Here is a 20,219-nt window from a genome sequence, read left to right as displayed (position 1 = left end):
AGTGTGACAAAAGCCAACCCCTTTTGCAGCCCAATGAATCCGTGTCCTTTTGGTGTGGAGAGCAGAGTGGGTTCTCCTGATATGTGACTTCTGAGACCGGAGGCAGTCACTGTGCTGCTGCTTCTCCCAGACTCCGGGCTTCCTGCTGCTTCTGCCAGACTCCAGGGGGCCTTGCCCAGCCCAGGCAGACGCTCCCCTCCCCACCCCACCCCCCACCCCCGGCCCGGATCCTGGAGGAGAACCCATGACAGCTGGGTGGAGTCTGGTGTCTGTGCCTCTCATCCCCGTCTGGGCTTCTAAATTTAACCTGCTATCAGCCTGACAGGCTGGAGGGCTTCCACGGTGTGACTAAATGCCACTTGGCATCCATTGTACTCACAACCACCCTCTCTGCACGTTTTCCTCTACAAACTGTTACCCACAAACTCCTGGTCCCCACTTGGCCGCCACCAGCATGATGACTTATGCTCCTGATGCCTCTGGCTTTGTAGTCCAGCTCAACTTTCTGCTCCCATTGTTCAGGCCTGCACCACTATTCTTTTTGCATGCACACACACACACACACACCCCGCGTGCATACACGTACGCGCACACACACACACACAAACACACCACGCGTGCTCACTATGGTCTCTTGTGGGCAGAGCTCAGGAGCTGACTTGACAACCAAAAGCCAAACCACCATGTGAACTGTACCACCCCGCAGCCATCTGGGGGAGTGCAGCCCGCGAAGCCTCTTATGCAACTTCCTGCTTTGGTGTCTCAGGCCTAGGAGGAGGGAGGCGGGAGGCAGCAGCCGTTGGGTTGCTGCAACATGGGGAATCCAGAGAAGAAACCAAGTTCCTGTGCCCAGAGCGAGTGGGGGGGCACCTTGTCCCCACCATAATGCAGAGAGGCCAGCGCCCACCCTGGAGGGTGGGCCTGAGGACCAGTCAGCTCCTCCTCAGGGCAATGAGATGGGCTCGTGTGAGCCACAGAGAACTGTGGACCACAGGGACTTCCAGAGCTGGGAAGAGAGGCATTTCTGCCAGGGTAGACACAGGGCTTTCTTGGTGTTTGGGTTTTTGTTGTTGTTTGTTTGTTTTTGAGACAGGGGCTTACTTTATTACCCAGGCTAGAGTGCAGTGGTGTCATCATAGCTCACTGTAACCTCGAACTCCGGGACTCAATCCGCCTGCCTCAGCTTCCCAAGTAGTTGGGACTACAGGCATGTGCTACCATGCCCAGCTAGTTATTTCTATTTTTTATACAGATAGGGTCTTACTCTTGCTCAGACTAGTCTGTAACTCTTGAGCTCAAGGGATTGAGCTTACTCTTGCTCAGACTAGTCTCTAACTCTTGAGCTCCCACCTTGGCCTCCTGAGCAGCTGGAACTATAGGTGTGAGCCACCGTGCATGGCCACAGGGCCTTCTTCATACTTACTGGGCACTGCTAAGAAGGGAGTTTGGGGGTCAGGGTTTGAATCCTGCTCTGCCTCCTCCTAAATATGTGGCCTTGGGTGGTGCCTGTGGCTCAAAGGGTAGGGTGCTGGTCTCATATACCAGAGGTGGTGGGTTCGTACCCAACCACCCAGGGCAGGGCCCAGCCAAATTGCAACAACAAAAAAATGTGACCTTAAGCAGCTTCTTCCACTCCCCATTTCCTCATCTGTGAAATGGGGATCGAAGTAACACCTCCCTTGGGGGTAGTCATGAGGATTCAGTGTGTTCACACCCAGAAACAGAGTAGGGCAGTGTGTTCACACCATATCAGCCAGGAGGCAGCTACTCCAGGAAGCCCCACTGTCCGTAAAAGGTGAGTAGGGCTCAGGGAACCAGTGTCTTTCCTGAGCTCATGCAAATGGCCTTGACCATGGTCTGCCCTCCCACCCACAGGGCTCCCTGACCCTCAGCACCCACCCCCCAAGACCCACAGGGCTCCCTCTCCTCTTTATATAAGATTTTTTTTTTTCTTTGCAGTTTTTGGCCAGGGCTGGGTCTGAACCCACCACCTCCGGCATATGGGGCTGGCGCCCTACTCCTTGAACCACAGGTGCCGCCCTTTACATAAGTTTTGAGTAAAGGCCAGACACGGTGGCTTACACCTGTAATCCCAGCACTCTGGAAGGCCGAGGCAGGCAGATTGCCTAAGCTCAGGAATTTGAGACCAGCCTGAGTTAGAGTGAGACCCAGTCTCTAAAAATAGCCCGGCATTGTGGTGGGCGCCGGTAGTCCCAGCTACTCAGGAGGCTGAGCCCAAGAGTTTGTGGTTGCAGTGAGCTATAACACCATGGCCCGCAACCCCAGGGCGACTGAAAGAAACAAAAGGAAATCCCTGGTAGCCCCTGTAGTTCAGTGGGTAGGGCGCCGGCCATACACTCAGGCTGGTGGGTTCAAACCTGGCCCAGGCCAGCTAAACAATAATGACAACTGCAACAAAAAAGTAGTTGGGTGTTGTGGCAGGCACCTGTAGTCCCAGCTACTTGGGAGGCTGAGGCAAGAGAAGCGCTTAAGCCCCAGAATTGGAAGTTGCTGTTAGCTGTGAAACCATAGCACTCTACTGAGGGTGACATAATGAGACTCTGTCTCAAAAAAAAAAAGAAAAGAAAATCCTGAGTATAAGGAGCCAGTCCTCTGGCCCCCATGACTCCCTCAACAGTTGCTGGACAGGGGCAGGGTCCAGACTATCATTGTCCTGTTTCCCAAGGGAAGGTGGGTTTGCAGGTCTGCAGGACAACCCAGGGCAGGGCCCAGTCTAAACACTAATCACTGCTGTCATGGAGTCTCCAGCGTTTGCCATGAAGTTGAGCTGCCCCAACTCCCAGCTCGACCTCCAGACCAGGGCACTTGTAGGTGCAGGGATCAGATCCTCAGCTGCTCTGGCTGGAGATGGGGCTGTGGCCAGAAGCAGGTGAAAAGCATGGGGCACTCAAGGCTGGCCTGCCCCTCCTGTGTCCCAGGCCCAAGCACTGAATCCCAGCCTCAGCCCCTCCTCTTCACCCCGCAAAATGCCTACCCTTGTGGCTAGCCATACCCAGTCAGCAACCCCAGAATGAACTGCCATTTCAGAAACATCCAGATTCCAGCCAAGCCTACTTTAAAATTATACTTTATTTCTTTATGAATATTTGTGTTTTTTTCTTTAAAAAAGATTCATGTTACATTTTCTTCAAGAGTCTTGTGCCTCCTGGTAAGTGCATTGGTTTGTTTTCACAGTACTCTCCGCAACCAAGGACGGCTCTTATTGCTGGAAGGAGTGAGTGAGTGTCCTCTATGGGGTGGAGGCAGGGAGGGGGCTGGGAATGGTAGCGTCAGAGTCGGGGCTGGGTAGGAGGCTGGGGTCTGTGCCCCACATGAGGACAGAGGCTGAGGGACTAGACCCAAGCAGAGCTGTGCATCCTTGGCTGGACCTGCAGCCTCTGCAGGCTCTCCCCCATCTCAGGGTGGAGGTCGGCCAGGGGGCAAGGTGGGCTGGGGGCCCAGCATGCGGGGTGGGGGTGGGCACTGGCCTCTGCTTCAAATGTTTGTTCACACTCAACAAATGTAAGTTCAGGGCACCTTGGCTCCAGAGCAGTTCTGGGCCCCTGCCTGTCCACCCCAGCCCAGCATGGGAGCCCCCTTCCTGGCCCCTGGCAGGGCGCCGGCTCCTCTTAGTGCAACAAAAGACCTGAGTATGGAGGGACCCAGGCTGGGCCCCAACCTGCCTTCACAGGTGCACCTAGGACCCCCGGTTTCCCCACGCAAGGCTGCTGGGGAACTTCATCCTCACAGAGGGGAACTTGCAGTTTCTAGGGGGAGATCCCAGCCCCCACCAAGGGCTCCCTAAGCATAGCGCCAGCTGGTCTCCCGGCAGGCGCTGGGCTCAGAGACTGACCAGACTCTGTGCACCCCTTGAATAAATACAACATGCGGGTGCAGGAGCGAGCAAGGGTGCCCACGCCCTCCCACACTGTCACTGAGACTCCAAGTGGCTCACCTGCAGCAGAAATGGGTATTTTTCTCATCCGATGGTATTCTGTGCTTGAGGATTATTAGTCTGAGCATGGCCCCAGGGATGGGGCCATGGGTTTGGCAAGCTGGCAGCTGGGTGGCCCCGAACAGAGCCGTGAGCAGCCTTGAGGCAGACATTGCTCAGGGCCAAGGGCAGGAGGGTGGGCCCCAGGGACTGGTCACCTGATACCTGTCCTCTCCTGATGCTGTCACTGTGCCAGACCAGTCTCCAGAATGGCTCTGACATTTCCCATCAAGGCCCACTCAACCCTCCCAGCCCTGGGTCTATGTTTACTTCAAGGACACAAAGCAGAAAGTGGGTTCATTGTCTCTCTAGACTTCCCAGGCCAGGGACGCCTCAGTCTCTGGGCCCTCTGCAGCTGTCCTTGGCCTCCATCACTGCTTCTGAGAGTCTGTCTGCAGCCCCCAGCCGACCCGGGAGAGCCTGGGAGCAGCAGCCCCTGAGAATGAGCCCTGTCTTGGCTCCTTTGCAGTGCACTAGGGGATGGCCAACCACGGTGCTGGGGCCACCAGGTTCAAGTCTTAAAATGTGCAAGAAGGGACACACATGCCTTTCTTATCTTTGAGACTAAACTGGGACTGTCTCAGTGGCCCAGGTGGCTGCCCCCTGGGCATTAGAAACCAGTGTGGATGGAAGACACACTTAGGGAATGGTGTGAGGACCTACCCATGGGTGGGTCCCAAGGACAGAGAGAATGACTATCTCCTGGGCCCAACCAGAGCTCACAGGACCTTCCTCTCTCCTCCTAGAGCCACCCAAGGCAAGTTAAGGCTGCCAAGAAAAGAAAAAAGAGGGCGCCACTGGTGGACTCACCCTGCGGGGTCTTACAGCCCCTATCCACAGGTAGGGGAATTCTAGGGGGGTGGGAGAGAGAAGGGGCTATTGGGCAGAGTTTGTTGGTGGTTTTGTTTCTGCCTAAATGAAGAGTGAGCAGCTGGTCTTAGGTCTAAATCTCCGTCCTCGCCCTTCTCCCAAGACAACCAGGATGAGGGACTCAGGTGCACACACCCAACCCACCCCACCCCCTCCCTCCACCTGCAGCGGATCAAAAGCCCAGCAGAGGAGATTCTGCTTTCTTTATGTTTCTCGTTCTTCCTTTGAATTCAGCTTAAGGCAAAAGTTTGGCAAAGCAAGTCTACGAAAGGTAAGGCCGCATGACAGAGGGCAGGGGGAGCAGCGTGGGAGGCCAGCCAGGCGACGAATGCCCACGGTGCAGACCACAGCCTGGCCTGAAGCCTGTGCGTCCCTCGTGACCAGCTCTCCGTCCTCCTGCCCTGAACCTCGTAAAGAGAACTTGAAAAACAAGAACAGGAATAGCAGTGTCTCGGGGAAATCTGTGAGAACAGGAAAGGAAGGGGGACCAGAGGTGGCCCAGGAGGGCGCGCGTGGGGTCTGTCTGTCCCGCGTGGGTCTCCCCCTGAGCACGAGTTGGCCAGCCGGGGGCACGAGCACAGTGAGATCCGCCCGCTGAGAAGGTAGAATGTTGTATTTTGCTGAATGACTGAAGAGTGCGCTTGGGTTTTGCACTGAGCAGTATTATTATTTGAGTCTAATCTAGCGGGTTGCCCTGGACGTTACCGATGTTTGGGTGGGATCACCACCAGCGGCTGCCCGTACTTGGGCCGCCACATGAGGACCTGGGCGTCATTGGCATTGGGCTTGACCAGGGCGCTGGGCGGGATGGGCTCGTTCTTGCTGAGGATTTTGGGCTGGTCCTGGGTGATGGGCTCCCGCAGTCGGGCACGCTGGCCCAGGGGCCGGTGGGGGTTCACGTCGATGCTGAGTTGCATGCGCCAGTGCAGTGTCTGTAGCACGATCATGTCATTGGTCGAGGTGTTGGTGGCCACCAGCCATGTGATGAAGCTCTGGTCCCGGTAGATGTTGGTCAGTTTGGCCACGTTACTCTCGCTGACTGGCACGGCCCACGTGACACTAGGATAAAAGTTGTCATTCATGCTGATGATGAACTTGGAGTCTTTCTTGGTGGGGCCCACAATGGTGCACGTCTCCGTGGTGTTGCCATACCAGGGGTAGTTTACCCCGTCCGAGTCACTGATGGCCTGGATCTTGCCCTCTTGGAGGTCGGGGAGTTCCCAGCTGGACCTGGGCACAAGGAAAGCCAGTTCACTCACTCGGTCACTCAACAAGCGCTTTCTGCTTCCCAGTGGCAGGCCAGGGCTGGGGATGGTCCTGGGCCCAAGGACAGAATGAATACGGCAGAGCCAGTCCCCTTTGCTGGTGGCACTTACCTTCTGGGGAAGCTCAGACAGACATCTAGTATCAGGTTGGATGAGCCAGGTGCTCCCCAAGACATGGCACCATCCAAAGCCATGCTGCTCACAGCACCATCCTAAGTCAGACTCCCCGCAAGGACCAGAGCTCCCTCCTTAGCCCCAGAATCATTTTAGACCAGGACTGGATCCCAACTGGGACCTGGGACAGTCCCAGTCACCTCTGCCCTTGAGGGGGACTTGTCATGCAAATGGGCCTAGACTGGTTGACAGGAATGGACCTGACATATACCTGTGTCCCAGCACTGGTGCACCCCTGTACTCTTGGTTAAGGTGGTGGCTGTAGGCTCTCAAGGGCCCCAGCCACATGGTGTGTCAGGATGGGTCCAAATGGGAACACAGGGTGGCCCAGTGGCCCTGGCCCTAGAAAGGGAGTTTCCTTCTCCAGCTTTAGGGGCTGAAAGAGGCTTCAGAGCCCAGTGGCCATGGGGTCAACCCATTTGGGGATGATTCCCAGCCCCTCTCCTGACCAGCCCATAACATTGGGCATATGCCCAATGCCCTCTCTTGGCTTCTGTGACCTCACCCAAAGAAGGGGGGTGATTTAGCCCCTCATCCTTGTATCCCTCCACCACACAGGGAGGGGGGCTGGACTCCCCAGCCCTTGCCCAGACCAAAGCAAGCACCGGGAGCTCCCAGGGTCAGGGTGCATCCACCCTCCTTTCTGTTTATGTTAGAATTGCTCCCACCTAGACAGCCCCCTTTTCTGGAACACTAAAGCCAACGAAAAACGACCAGGGCTCCCTGGAGCCAGATGTGGGGTGCTCCCAGGCTGGTCTACAGAGGGTTTTTCTGCAGCAGCTGGGTGGGGGTAACCTGAGCTTCCAACTTCAAGGGCTGGTCCAAGTAGAGACCACACCTGGCCAGAGTCAGCCCAACTTGCTTTCACCTGTGGGGGCCCAGGACCTTAGCCTTCCCAGGGGTGGGAGCCGTTAGCCTCAGCCCAACCCCTTGCTGGCATGAAACCCTGGGCAATACCTCACTCCCACTGGATCCCAGACTCCTGACACACCCCCTGGTCACTGTATCAACTTTGAGTAAGGTCTCTCTAGCCCAGAACAAGGCACAAAGTAAATGCCTGTAATTGGTGGCTGTCAGCATTAGTCTCATCATTGCTATTGTAATAATAACCCTCAGACAGACAGGGCCAGCCAGCCTGTCCCAAGTTGCACTGGAGACGTCCAGATCCAACACTCTGGTTCAGATGTGGGCGTGCTGTCATCTGGGTAGCCCACCCCTGGCTGCAGCCCCTTAGCATTACAGACTCACAGAAAATTGTCTCTGCCCTGTGAGAGAGAAAGGGGGCTGGCGGCTGTTTCCCAAGGACAGCTGGCTAAGTAGTAGCACCTGGCACCTGACTGCACCTGGGTACCTGCAACACCGAAGGTCAGGACACCCTGAGCCCAGCGCCTCCTGCACTCCCACATGCGGGGGTGGGGGGTGCTTTCCAGAAACTCACTTCTTTTAAAAACGCATTCTTGTTCATGGCACATGTTGTCCATGCAATGGAGTATTACTCAGCCTTTAAAAAGAAGGAAATTCTGGCTCAGCACCTGTAGTTCAGTGGTTAGGGCGCCAGCCACATACACCAGGACTGGCAGGTTCAAACCCAGCCTGGGCCTGCTAGACAACAATGACAACTACAACAAAAAAATAGCCGGGCATTGTGGCAGGAGCCTGTAGTCCCAGCTGCTTGGGAGGCTGAAGCAAGAGAATCGCTGAGCTGTGATGCCACAGCACTCTATCAAGCACGACATAGTGAAACTATGTCTCAAAAAAAAAGGAAATTCTGACCCTTGCTGCAACGCGGGTGAACCTTGAGGACATTATGCTACATGAATTAAGCAAAACACGAGAAGACAACCACCACGTGATTCCACGAGTCAAATTCACAGACACGAAGGAGAATGGAGGTCACGGGGGCAGGGGAGCCAGGTGGGGGCGAATGCTTAACCGGGATAGAGTTTGGAAAGATGAGAAAGTCCCGAAGATGGACAGGGGTGATGGTCACACAGCAGTGTGATATGGCTAATACTGCTCAACTGTGCACTTACAAACGGTTGTGATGCTGAACGTTATGGTATAAATTTTGTTTTATTGTAATAAAACATGCATTCCTCTACTGAAATGCATCGTTTCACATCAGTAGTTCATAAAATTGGGGCCATCAAGGAGGAATGATTAGCAGCACGATTTTGCTTATTTTTCTGTTCATTTCATTGAAAAGCTCACAAATTAGAATGTCACCTGCCTAGCAGGTCCTCCCTGCCTGCCTCCTTCCCCCAACACACCCAGCTAGGAAGGGACCTGGCAGCAGCCCGGGCAGTCCCTGAGACATGGGAACAGAAGAATGACAGGCGTGAGCCTGGGGATTCCATCCCTGCGTGGATGGGAGCCCGAATCTCCCCTGAGCCGGTGCTTTTGCCCATCAGGCTGGCCCAGTCTCTGGTTCAGGAACCAGAACCGGCTCTGTCTCAAAAAAAAAAAAAGGAAATTCTGACCCTTGCTGCAACGGGTGAACAAGGCTCTCCAGCCTTGTTCTCTTGGAAGTGTTTTCACTTGCTTGAGAGAGTTTTTCTTTCTTTCGTTTTTTCCTAAAGGCTAAAAGCAAACTTACAAAAGGAACTTTGCTCCTGCTTTGGCCCCTTTCACTTAGCACCACAACAGCCCCCTCTCTGACCCCAACCTTGGGGAGTCCTTTCTTTTCCCAGTCCTGAAATGCCCAGATCAGTGGCAGACAGGTGACAATTCTCCTGAGCTGGCCTATGGAAGCATCTCACAGGGGTATCAGAGCCAAGGAGGTCAAGGGAGAAGGTTTAAAAATCATCACAAGGCCCACAGGGGGCTCCCCATGGTCAGGGCTAAGGCCTCAGGGGCCCCTGGGCAGCTGGGAGCCAGCCTCAGCCCCAGCAACTCATTTAGTGATCAATTCTCCAACTCTTGTGCCCCAGCTTCTCATCAGGAAGCCCTACACAGCCCCAGCCACCTCTGCCTGCCAGGTCTGTGGTCACTAAGTACTTGCTGCAGTCAACAGCAGTAAGTAGAAACTTCTGGAGATAGTCCGAATGTGGCTTCAGCACTTAAGATGTGCCTGGAACAGACCTGCTGGCCTTTTTAACTTCATTTGCGTTTTCAGATTATTCCCTCCCTCTCTGAATGAAGATTCCACATAGTTCTGCCTCCTCTGTTAGATGTCCTGTTGTGGTTCTCATCTAGACACCAACCCTACATACACTGAACCATTTCCATATCTGGTGATGGGATGACAAGGGCCCTACCCCATGACACACACACACACACACACACAGAGCAATGCACTGGCACACAGGGCTCCATCAAAGATCTGTCTGGAATACAGGGTTTGCAATAAGTTCCTGTTCCTGCCTGCTAAGTCTCAGACATTGATCCTATTGTCACAGCCCTTTCTTTCCAATCCCCGGGTGTGCTATTCGTCCATCTTGGCATGGCTGAGGGACAGGCATGGAGCCCCCCACGGCCTTCCTGGTACCTTCTTGCTGGCCCCAGTGGTCTTCCCGGCAGGATGGCTACAGAACCCATGGATCAGTGCAGATGAGAACACAGGAACTCTTTACTCAGCACAGTGACGGTGGATGACCTGCGCTTGGGGCCCTGCTGAGAGGAGGTGCAGTGCAACTGCCCAGGCAGCAAACCCGGGGAGCTGCCCACCTCCATGGCCCCTGTCACACCCCATCCTTGTCCTCTTAAATGTAGAGACCCAGAAGACATGGGCAGGCCCAAGCTGGAACTCAGCCCCCATATCGAGTCTGAAGGGGGCTCTTTCCCCAGCATCCTGTACCGCTGCTGCAGTCCCACTGTCACCTACCAAACAAACGTTTGCAGGGCACATGCTGTAAACACTGGCCATGAGCGGTGAAGGGGGTAGATCTGCAGCGATGGGTACTCCACGCCCCAGGCAGCCAGCACCATCCCTGACCCACCTTCTGGCCTCAAGGCGGCCCCCTTTCTCCTTTGCCCCTACTGTGGCCTCCTACAGTCTGTTTTCCTCCCAGAAGCACCAGGTATCTTTAAAAACACAAATCTGATTGTAGCTCCAACTCTCTTCAAACCACAGTGACTCCCTATTGCCCTTACAGCCAGATGCAGCCAAAGGCTGGACCCCCACACATGCACACTCATGTGTACAGATGTGCACATGCGCTCCCCGGGCTCTAGACCCACCAGGCTTCTCAGCTCCTCTCTCAGGCCCTACCCTTCCCATCTCAGGGCCTCCTGCCAGAGGAAGCATCCTCCTAGTTAGTAGCTGTTCATCCCTCAGCTCTGGTGCCACCACCCTGGGGACATCTGCCTGGACCCCTCACGCTGGCCAGGCACCCCCCGTATTAGACACTACTGGATCCTCTAACTGCTGCTCCACAGCCCACGCTCAGGGTTGAGTCAATATCTGTGGGCTCATTTGCTGTCAGTCTCTCCCTAGACACAGGCCAGGAAGGCAGGGCCAGGCCTTCTGTGCTCATCCCCACATAGCTGGGATTTGTCACAGTGCCTGGCCTAGAATCAGGCACAATCAATTTTTGTGACCTGGATTGATGAGTGTCAGCAGCATGCTGGGTCTTCCCCCGGCCCTGAGCCCCCAAGGGGCCCCTTTGAGAAGTCTGGGGACACCAGCGTTGCTCAGTACCTCTGCTGGCCCTGCAGACCTGCAGCTGTATTAGCCACTCACACAGAGGGCGGGTAGTCACTTCATCACAGTATGCACCTGCACACTGTGCCTGGCACATATGTGGGGCACATTTTATAGAAGAGACCTGGGGAAATTAGAGACCAGGTTCACGGTCATACAGGTGGGAAGCAACTGGGCCATGGCCCACAGCCTGAGCCAGCTGTTACCCACCTACCTCTAATGCAGTGGTTCTCAACCTTCCTAATGCCTCAGCCCTTTAATACAGTTCCTGTTGGTCGCGACCCACAGGTTGAGAACCGCTGCTCTAACGGAACCTCTCCCAACACATACACAGAGACATAGAGAGAGACACACACACACCGAACTGCCTAACTAAGAATGGGAATCTGAAGGTTAGAGAAGGGCCTTCACTGGAGGCCAGAGGCAGAGTTGAGGCTGCTACCAAGGGGATGCCAACTCAGCATCGGTGGGGGTTTCCAACTAGGGTGGCCCCATCCAAGGCTCCAGGTCCAGCTCCAGGGCCAGCTACAAGCTAGCCCCATGAGAAAGCCTCTCAATATAAGGTGACAAAATCCAGGGATGTCTCAGAGGGAAGGGGTGTGACTTGCCATCTCTATGACCTTGGACAGCTGACGAGAACACACCTTTCTTGGTTCCTTTAGGAAGAGCGGCCCACATGAGGGGCCTGGTCAGTGGGTTGGTCCTCTGCTCCAGGCAGCAGGCCTTGGCCTGGGATTTCCATCCAGCACAAACAGAATGCCCTCAAGCCCTGGGGATCCCCATCTCTCTCCCGGAAGTCTCAGGGTCCCCAGGGCTCTCAAACTGAAAAGTCCAAGTCCACTTCGTCTCAGGGTCAAGTTTACCAAACATTACATCTCCTTCTTCATTTTGGTCCTGCTTACACATTGCCTAAATTCTTATTCACTTAATTTTTTTCCTTAAAATTACTTTTTAAAAAACTAAATTAAGTCTCTCCTAAGAAACATCCTTGGAATAATGGGTTGAATACGTTAGATATATAGGCACATATATATACAGATGTTTTTCTTTTTCTGAGACAGTGTCTCATCCTGTCACACAGGAAGAGTAAAATGGAATCATCACAGCTCACTATAACCGCAAGCTCCTGAGCTTATGTGATCCTCCTGCTTCTGTCTCCCAAAGCACTGGGATTACAGGTGTGAGCCATTATGCCCAGTCCAGATTTTATAATTTCATGAAAGTTGTAAAAAGTATACATTCTAGGCCAGGCACAGAGGCTCACTCCTGTAATCCCAGCACTTGGGAGGCTGAGGGTGGATTGCTTGAGCTCAGGAGTTCAGGACCGGTGAACTCAGGAGAGAGACACCTCATCTCTAAAAATACTTGGGTGTTGTGGCAGGCACCTGTAGTCGTAGCTACTCAGGAGGCTAAGGCAGGAGGATCGCTTGAGCCCAGGAGTTTGAGGTTACTGTGAGCTATGATGCCATAGCACTCTACCCAGGTGACAAAGTGAAACTCTGTCTCAAAAAACCCCCCAAAAACAAAACATACTTTTTGTTAAAAAAGAGAGAGAGAGAGAGAGAAAGGCAAGGCAGAAAGAAGTATATAGTGGAAACCAAAAGCCATCCTGCCCCCATGCCCTCCCCCACCAAGGCTCCTCACCACACTGCAAGGGTAAACATCCTTCTAGACCTTGCTCTCTGCACACAGACAGGATATGTTCCCAACTTCAGTGTTTTCAACAAAAGCAGGTTCCTACACTGCGTATTATTTTACAACTTTTTTTGGAAATGCAACAGTATGGTTTCATTTTCCTGCTTGGAAACATCTAGGGCTCTGCCCTGGCATATTCTATCTCAGATAGACCATAATTTTACCCCCTGTGCAGGGACGCTTGAGTTGTTCAGCTTTTCGCCAATAGGAAGGGTGCTAGAATTAACATCTTCACATGAGCCTTTATGTACAGTCTTTCCCTTCACAGGCCTGTTAATTCATTTGTTTGGTAGATTATTTCTATTTTTTTTTTGTTTTGTTTTTGAGACAGAGCCTCAAGCTGTCCCCCTGGGGAGAGTGCCATGGCATTACAGCTCACAGCAACCTCCAACTCCTGGGCTCAAGACTTCTCCTGCCTCCACCTCCCAAGTAGCTGGGACCACAGGCGCCCGCCACAACGCCCGGCTATTTTTTGGTTGCAGCCGTCATTGTTGTTTGGCAGGTCTGGGCTGGGGATTCGAACCCGCCACCTTAGGTGTACTTGGCTGGCGCCTTAGCCGGTTGAGCTATAGGCGCCGAGCCGGTAGATTATTTCTAGATGCCTCTGACACGCCAGGCCCTAAAAAGAGAAGCACAGACGGACAAGACCCTGACCTGCAAAGTCGTGCCAGGCATAGCCAAGCTAACCTTGCAAAAACTGCCTCAACTGTTTCCCCAGAACAGTAGAGAAGGCTGTTCTTCATCCCCCAAACACTGGGCACGACTGATCGTCCTCATTTTCACCCAGCTCCGATCAGCAGAAAAAGGACATGGGATTTCATTCGCCACTTCCCTGATTACTGAGTGTCTTCCCACACATCTCTTTTGTTTCCAGCCCTCAGAAGGTAGACAAGGGCTGGAGGGGTGGCTTGGCCAGGGCAGGTCCAGGGGGAGTTCTTCTTGGGCTGGGCCATCCCCCCTACTTCCTCCCATCTTAAAGCCTTGAAACTGGGACTTCCCTCTCCTACCCGCACCGCCCTCGCCTCCTCCACCAGCGCCCAACAGATGGGGGAGGCCACCTTCCGGTCACAGAGAGGAAGCCTCGTCCTCAATTGTTCTGTGTGGAGCCTGAAGCAGGCCCCAGCTTCAGGAAGAGGCCACGTGGCCACCAGGGACATTCCTCCATGGCCTGTTCCCAGATCAGCTGGCGCTGAGCAAGCCTCCTCAGGCAAGCAGCTTCAGGCCTCAGAGGCTGTGTCTGAGGACCTCCTGAGCTCCCGGGGACGCTCGGAGTCAGCGGCTGGAAAAGGGGCCACAGAGCAGCTGTTGTCAGCATCATTCCAATGGTCCTGGGCAGCCCCCACCATGGCCCTGCCACCCTCTCCCACCCACCTCTTACGACACTGGGGCAGCGGCTGTCAGCACACATTTTGGCCAGAAAGACCCTCAGAGGTCTCATGCCCAAGGCTCTCACACTACAGACAGTCTTTGAAATCCAGGAGGAGGGATAAGGTGACAACAGTAACAATAACACAGCAATCTTTACATAGACTCTGACGGCTACTGCATAATGAATAATAAATCATTAGTAATTCATAATGACGGCACTGAGAGCCACCACACACTGAGCGCCTAGTCATATACCAGGCACTGGGCTACGCTCATCAGAACTAGCCCCTGAGGGAGATGCTAGTGTTCCCATTTCCCAAATGAGAATGGCGAGGGTAGGAAGGTTCAGAGATTGGCCCAAGGGTGTGGGGCTGGGACCCACATCCTGCTAGACGTGGGCACACTGTGGTGGCACTGTCAACCCAGAGAGACTTGTCCTCATCCCCAAATCTACCAGAATCCTGAGCCATAAACTGCCCTTGGCCTTGGCAGTGGGTAAGGTTCTCAGGGGGCCCAAGAAGGGCAAAGCAGGGACAACGTGGAATGTCTCCCACACAGGCGAGAAACTGTGACTTGTCACTTAGAAGACTCTTGCCAGCTGACAGGTGGCAGTTGAGGAATTGCGGGGGACGGGCTGTGGAGGCAGGTGTCTCCAACAATTTGGAGGGGGGGGTTGGCTTTTAAAGCGATGTGGGTTGGACCCAAAACTATATAGAATCCTCTCAAGCTGGCACGGAGAAACACACCCTTTCCAGCTCTTGTCTGTAAAAAGTCAGAGTATTATTGAAGTGGTGGGGTTTTTTTTTTTATTGTTCCATTTCAAATATTTCAAACCCAGAATGTCATTCTAAAAAGTTCTCCTCCTGGCTTAGAGATTAATTTCAAGCAGGGATAATGTCTAGGGGTATTATGGATTTTGGTTAAGCATTTGAAATTAATATTTTGAATACGAGCCCATTTGTAAAGAATGGAAGCCCTACCTCATCCTTGCCACCTGGCTGTCTCCTCCTCAGGGTACTAAAGCCCAGTGTCTGGGTTTCATTTTAATGATTCAAATAGTCTGGGTTGAATATCAGACCACCAGAGCTGGTGGGTTTGAATCCAGCCTCAGCTTGCCAAACAATGACAACTGCAACCAAAAAATAGCCAGATGTTGTGGCGGGCGCCTGTAGTCCCAGCTACTTGGGAGGCTGAGGCAAGAGAACTGCTTAAGCCCAAGAGTTTGAGGATGCTGTGAGCTGTAACGCCACAATATTCTACCCAGGGGGACATAGTGAGACTCTGCCTAAAAAAAAAAAAAAAAAGTCTGGGTTGAGTCCAGTACTTCTCACGTCCCTCCCAGGGTGACTTCATCCCCTTCTGAGGGGACATTGGGCCCTGTTGGGAGACATTTTTGACTGTTACAACTTGGGGAAAGGAGCTCAGCTTCCATAGCACAGTGGTTAAGGTACCAAAGTTAACATACACTGAGGGTGATGAGTTCAAACCCCGCCTGGGCCAGCTAAAAAACAATGGCAACTGCAACACAACTTGGTGCTCCTGGCATTAAGTGGGCACAGCCACCCCCAGTGCTCAGCATGAAGAATTCTCCCATCCTAGTCCAGGCAGAGCAGAAAGACAATTCTAGGCTGGTTGAGGCTTTTGCTCAATCTCACTGAATCATTACTCCACTTTCTTTCATGGCACAGGGCTTAAAAACCCAGAGAACAGTACTGATCGCAGGACCCCAGGGGTAGGGAAGATAAGAAGGGCCTTTCAAATCCCACCTGAATGTTTCTATTTGCACTTGAGAAGGAGCCCACATCTCAGCCTTCTCATTTCCAGAGGGTATGGGCTGAACCCAGAGCTCTGCTCAGCAACTCAGTTCCTTAGGTCAATTCTGCTGAATAGTAATAACAGTCTCTGTGTTCTGGTCACAGGATGGTCACCTACAACCTGTCCTCTCACAGCAGCCTGTGGGAGTTCTTGTCTTACACTCATTTATGGATGTCAAAACAGAAACTCTGAGGGGACCCTGCCAAGGCCCCAGAGCCAGTACCAGTTGGTCACTCTGCCTGACTGTTCGAGCACCCCTCCCAGAAAGCCTCAGACTCCATCCTGTCCCTGGGACTGGTCCTATCCCAACTGGAAGCAGGCACCCAGGGGACCCAAGGAGAATGAGCTGGGTGGAACCCAGGGGGACCAGCGCCAAAGGGATATCCAGAGACAGGGAGGGAGAAAAGGGAAATGTCAGGCAAAGTGAGAGCAACAGTAAGGGCCTTGAGCCACTCTAAGACTCATGATTGATTCCATTTTAAAATTTTTAAATTTTTAAATTTAAGTTAGAGAGTGGACACTACATGAGAGAGGCAGGCCAGGGCTGGGGAGAAAATTGAGGGCAAGGAGTAGACATCGGTCCCAACTCTGTAGTTTCAGCCACTCTTGATAGAGTAACAACCACAGTAATGACAACGTAAAAGACAATGACACGTGTTTAGCACTCACCATGTGCTCAGCACAGCTTGGCAAATGTCTGAGTAATTCTCCCAGTGAGCCATGGGGAAGGGGCTATTCTTAATCCCAGTTTGAAGATAAGTAAACCGAGGCTCTGAGTGGTAAGGGACTTGCCTAGGGCGGCACCCTGGAAAGTGGCAGAGCCTGGCCTCCCGCCCGGGTCTGCCTGACTGCAGAGTCTAAGTATGCATGAGGCTTTTCTAACCAGGAACTGAGGACTGGCATGGTCGGGACAAGGTCATCTCAGGTCCCTGACTCTCAGGCTTCTGCAACGGCACCCCAACATACTCAGAGTCACGATATGAAGAACAAAGACTGTGGGACCCAAAGACGCCCAGACAGCCTGGTGCACAGGTGGGAGATGGGGAAGCTGAAGCTCCGGGCAGGGTAGAATGGGAGCTGTACCCCAGCCAGGCCTGTTCCTGCCCCCACCACACACCACACGGATCTCATTAGAATCCCAAGTTCATAAGAACTCTGACTTCCCTACCCCTTCTAAGGAAGAAGTGAAACAGCCTAAACCCCCTAAAAAAACCCTTTATTTCTTGACAACTGCCCTAGATGACTTGCAAAGCCCAAAGAAGTTTCTGACCTTAAGACTTCTCAGAAAAGGTCCTCACTGAATAAGAATCATGTTTCTCTTCTTCAGCCCCTGCCTGACCGGCATTAATAGCTGCTCTTAAGAAGTGATAGGGGGTTCGAATCCCCAGCCTGGACTCGCCAAACAACAATGACGGCTGCAACCAAAAAATGGCTGGGCGTTGTGGCGGGCGCCTGTGGTCCCAGCTACTTGGGAGGCGGAGGCAGGAGACTCGCTTGAGCCCAGGAGTTGGAGGTTGCTGTGAGCTGTAATGCCACGGCACTCTACCCAGGGGGACAGCCTGAGGCTCTGTCTCAAAAAAAAAAAAGAAGTGATAGGCTCGGCCCAGGAATCAGGTTGTCGCAGGGACCGATGGGCACCTTTAGCTGTGGCCACGTGCACCCTTTTGGGCAGGCTTGGTTACACACTGGTTTTAAGTTTTACCCTGATCCTCCTGTTTCCCTTACTACTTCAGAGTCACAAAATGGAGACGCCTCAAGACTTAGTGGCCAGACATCCTCCACCCACCTTGTTTACAGGTGGCCCACAAAGTTCTAAAGTCAGAGACAAGCTCCAGCTCCTGGAGGAAGAGACATCTCCTCTCTCTACCTCACTTGTAAAGCCGGGCACTGATGCTGCACAGGGTGGGCATGGAGGGAGAGGTGGTGTGAGTGCACACAGCCAGTCATGGGTCAAACTGAGAGGCGCCCGCTCCAGCAGCCTTGCTCTCTCAGCGGAGGCTTCGTGCTGGCTCCAAAACAGCTATTTTCACCGACCCCTGTATAGGGTGACTCTTTAAGCTAAGGCACTTTCCCCTCTGTCTATTGTTGCTCTTTCTACTTTGGAATGGCCTCCTCAGGGTCAGGGAACATGACTGAGGGCCCCAGTGTCCTCACTGAGACCTATAGCATCCTAGGAACATTCCAGAGACCAGGCTGCAGAGAAGAGGCTAGTGGGCTCCTCTTAGCTGTTAGGGCCCCACCAGAGGGACACTAGGCACTGATGTCTGATAGTGGCCTTCTGCCTCAGAGACAGAAAGCTCCACAGCACAAGCAAACAGGTTGCGAAAACTAACTGAGCTCTCGGACACAGCCACAGCGAAGCATCCCCTAGGCCACCATGTGCATTTGACAATGCCAGAGTGACAACTGAGACCCAATTACAAAGCCCTGCACCAAGAACTCAAAGAACTCCAGGAGCTTCTGAGGGCCCTGAGTGTCTGCCATGTGCCTTCCTGGGGCCTGAGCCTGGGGAGCAGAGCTGCAGCCTCTCTGGGGACTCCTTCCCAGACGCTCTTAGGGCAGATGCCAAAAAGACATGGGACAAATGCTTCTCTGCTTTCTCAGCATCTTGCAAGGACGGACTCAGGCAACCCAGCGGCCAGGGACAATGGCAGGGTAGGTCCTAGAGCTATGACCCCAATCTGGATCAAAAGGCAAACTCTCCAGGGAGTACTCGTCCAAGAAGGACTCACAAGCCACTTCCATACCTGCCTCAAGCTGCCCTCTGGCCCCTGTCTTCATGGTATCTATGCCCTCCCCAGGCCTCCCAGCTCAGCCCGCCTCAACTGTCCCCGGCCTGACTCTGGCGCGTACTCACATCCCCTGCTCGCCGTATTGGTTGTAAAACTCCATGTGGCTGCACGCCTGAATCCAGCCAACAATCCACGTCTCCTTCTTGGGGATGGGTGGCATGACCACCTGAGCCGAGGCCCGGAAGTGGGGTGTCCGGTAGCGGAGCACCACGCTGGAGGACTCGTCGATGCTGGTGGGGATGGGGTCGATAGAGGCTTTCACATCTACCACTGTGATCCCTTCCCGGAAGACTCTGGCTTTGCCGCCAATGCTCTGAATACAGCCCATGGCACACAGGACCGCTCTGATCTCCAGGCAAGGCCAGCAGTCCCAGTGGAAACCGAGCATTGAAAGGGTGGAGGCTGCAGACCCAACGCAGACAGCCTGCTCTCCAATCTCAAATCTCAAGACCAATATCCATAGGATAGAAAACTCACAGAGTAGAGGGGGGTTGCATATCACTACCGCGGCCTGTTTATAAATAAGGATTTTGCTGCATTTCCAGAGCCCTGGGCTCTCTCTTCTAGCAGTGGACAAAAATCACCGATATTCTTTGAGTTAAAAAAAGAAAAGTTTGTAGTTTAATGCATAATCATGTTGTTCTGACAGCCGGAGCTTCTGTGCCTCACACGCGGGGTTGGCAGCTCGGAGCTCTCCCTGAAGTGTTCGGAGGAAGAAGGCGAGCGCTGGCTGACACATAAATAAGGAAGGTTCGGTCCCGGCGCGGTCGCGCCACCCTCGCTGCAGAAGCCCGACTTCCTGCCCTCCGGCCTTCCGCACGCGCTCCCTCCCGGCACACGCTCCCAGAGTCAACTGAAAGGCTTCTGTTCAGTCGGCGGGGTCCTGCGCCCTCGGGGGCGAGCGCCCATCCGCGGCTTCCAGCAGGCGCGCTCCGGGCTCCGGCCGCTCTCCGGGCGCCGGAGCGGCGCGGCGCGGGTCCTCGGCGGCGCCTACTCGCGGGTGCGGGCCGGACGCCCCCACACGGGCGCGCCGCGTCCCCCTCGCGGCTGTCGCTGTCGCCGCCGGCCGCCGTGCGGGGCCCCGGGGCTGCACTCTGCCACTGCCGCCTGACTCGCCGCGCCGACCGAGGACCTGGTGGGAGGTGGAAGGGAAGGTCGTCAGGCCCGCCTCAAAGTTGAGCCGAACTTTGCTGCGGGGGGCGCGCGGGGGCGGCGACGCGTGTGCTCGCGGCGCGAGCTGCGGAGCTGACGGCGCAGCTCTGGGCGGTCTCCCCGGAGGCGGCGCCCCCCCCCCGCCCGCCCCGTCAGTGGCGGCCGCAGGACCGCGCGCACCAGCGAATAATCGCCGCCCGTGACATCTCCGCTGACACCCTCCTGCCCCAGGCCGGGGGGACAGCCGGCTGCCACTGCAGTGGGCGGCGAGGACTTGCCCTGACACTGCCCCCACCGCCTCTCCGCCAGCACTAGGCGCCCCTTCCTCCCCAGTCCCCGACCCTTCGGCCCCTTGGGGGCGCAGTGCCACCCCCAGGCTGGTCTGATCGGGCGCGCGCTCTTCCCGGGCCAGGGTCCCCGAACTACGAAGGGCGTAGTGTCTCCGCCCCGCC

The 20,219-nt window shown here is 54.4% G+C and overlaps 1 protein-coding gene across 1 annotated transcript; it reads right to left on the bottom strand.

Moving 5' to 3' along the window:
• Positions 1-5,518: 5,518 nt before the first annotated feature.
• Positions 5,519-19,437, bottom strand: FAM78A (family with sequence similarity 78 member A). The gene is made up of 2 exons (XM_003794888.3): positions 18,681-19,437; positions 5,519-6,094 (listed from the first exon to the last, which is right to left on the bottom strand). Exons 1-2 carry the CDS (start codon positions 19,001-19,003, stop codon positions 5,566-5,568), a joined length of 852 nt encoding a protein of 283 aa, XP_003794936.1. The 5' UTR covers positions 19,004-19,437; the 3' UTR covers positions 5,519-5,565.
• Between the last annotated feature and the right edge of the window lie 782 nt (positions 19,438-20,219).

This window comes from Otolemur garnettii, unplaced genomic scaffold (assembly GCF_000181295.1).
Source record: "Otolemur garnettii isolate 467f Iridium unplaced genomic scaffold, OtoGar3 scaffold00087, whole genome shotgun sequence".
NCBI classification, from domain to species: domain Eukaryota; kingdom Metazoa; phylum Chordata; class Mammalia; order Primates; family Galagidae; genus Otolemur; species Otolemur garnettii.
Note: the sequence above shows the minus strand (reverse complement) of the source record. Positions and strands in the feature narration are given on the sequence as shown.

Coding starts and splice junctions, on each gene's coding strand:
- FAM78A (XM_003794888.3), bottom strand. CDS start 19,003: ATGCTCGGTTTCCACTGGGACTGCTGGCCTTGCCTGGAGATCAGAGCG. Junction 6,095..18,680: donor CAATACGGCGAGCAGGGGAT/GTGAGTACGCGC, acceptor CCTTGTGCCCAG/GTCCAGCTGGGAACTCCCCG.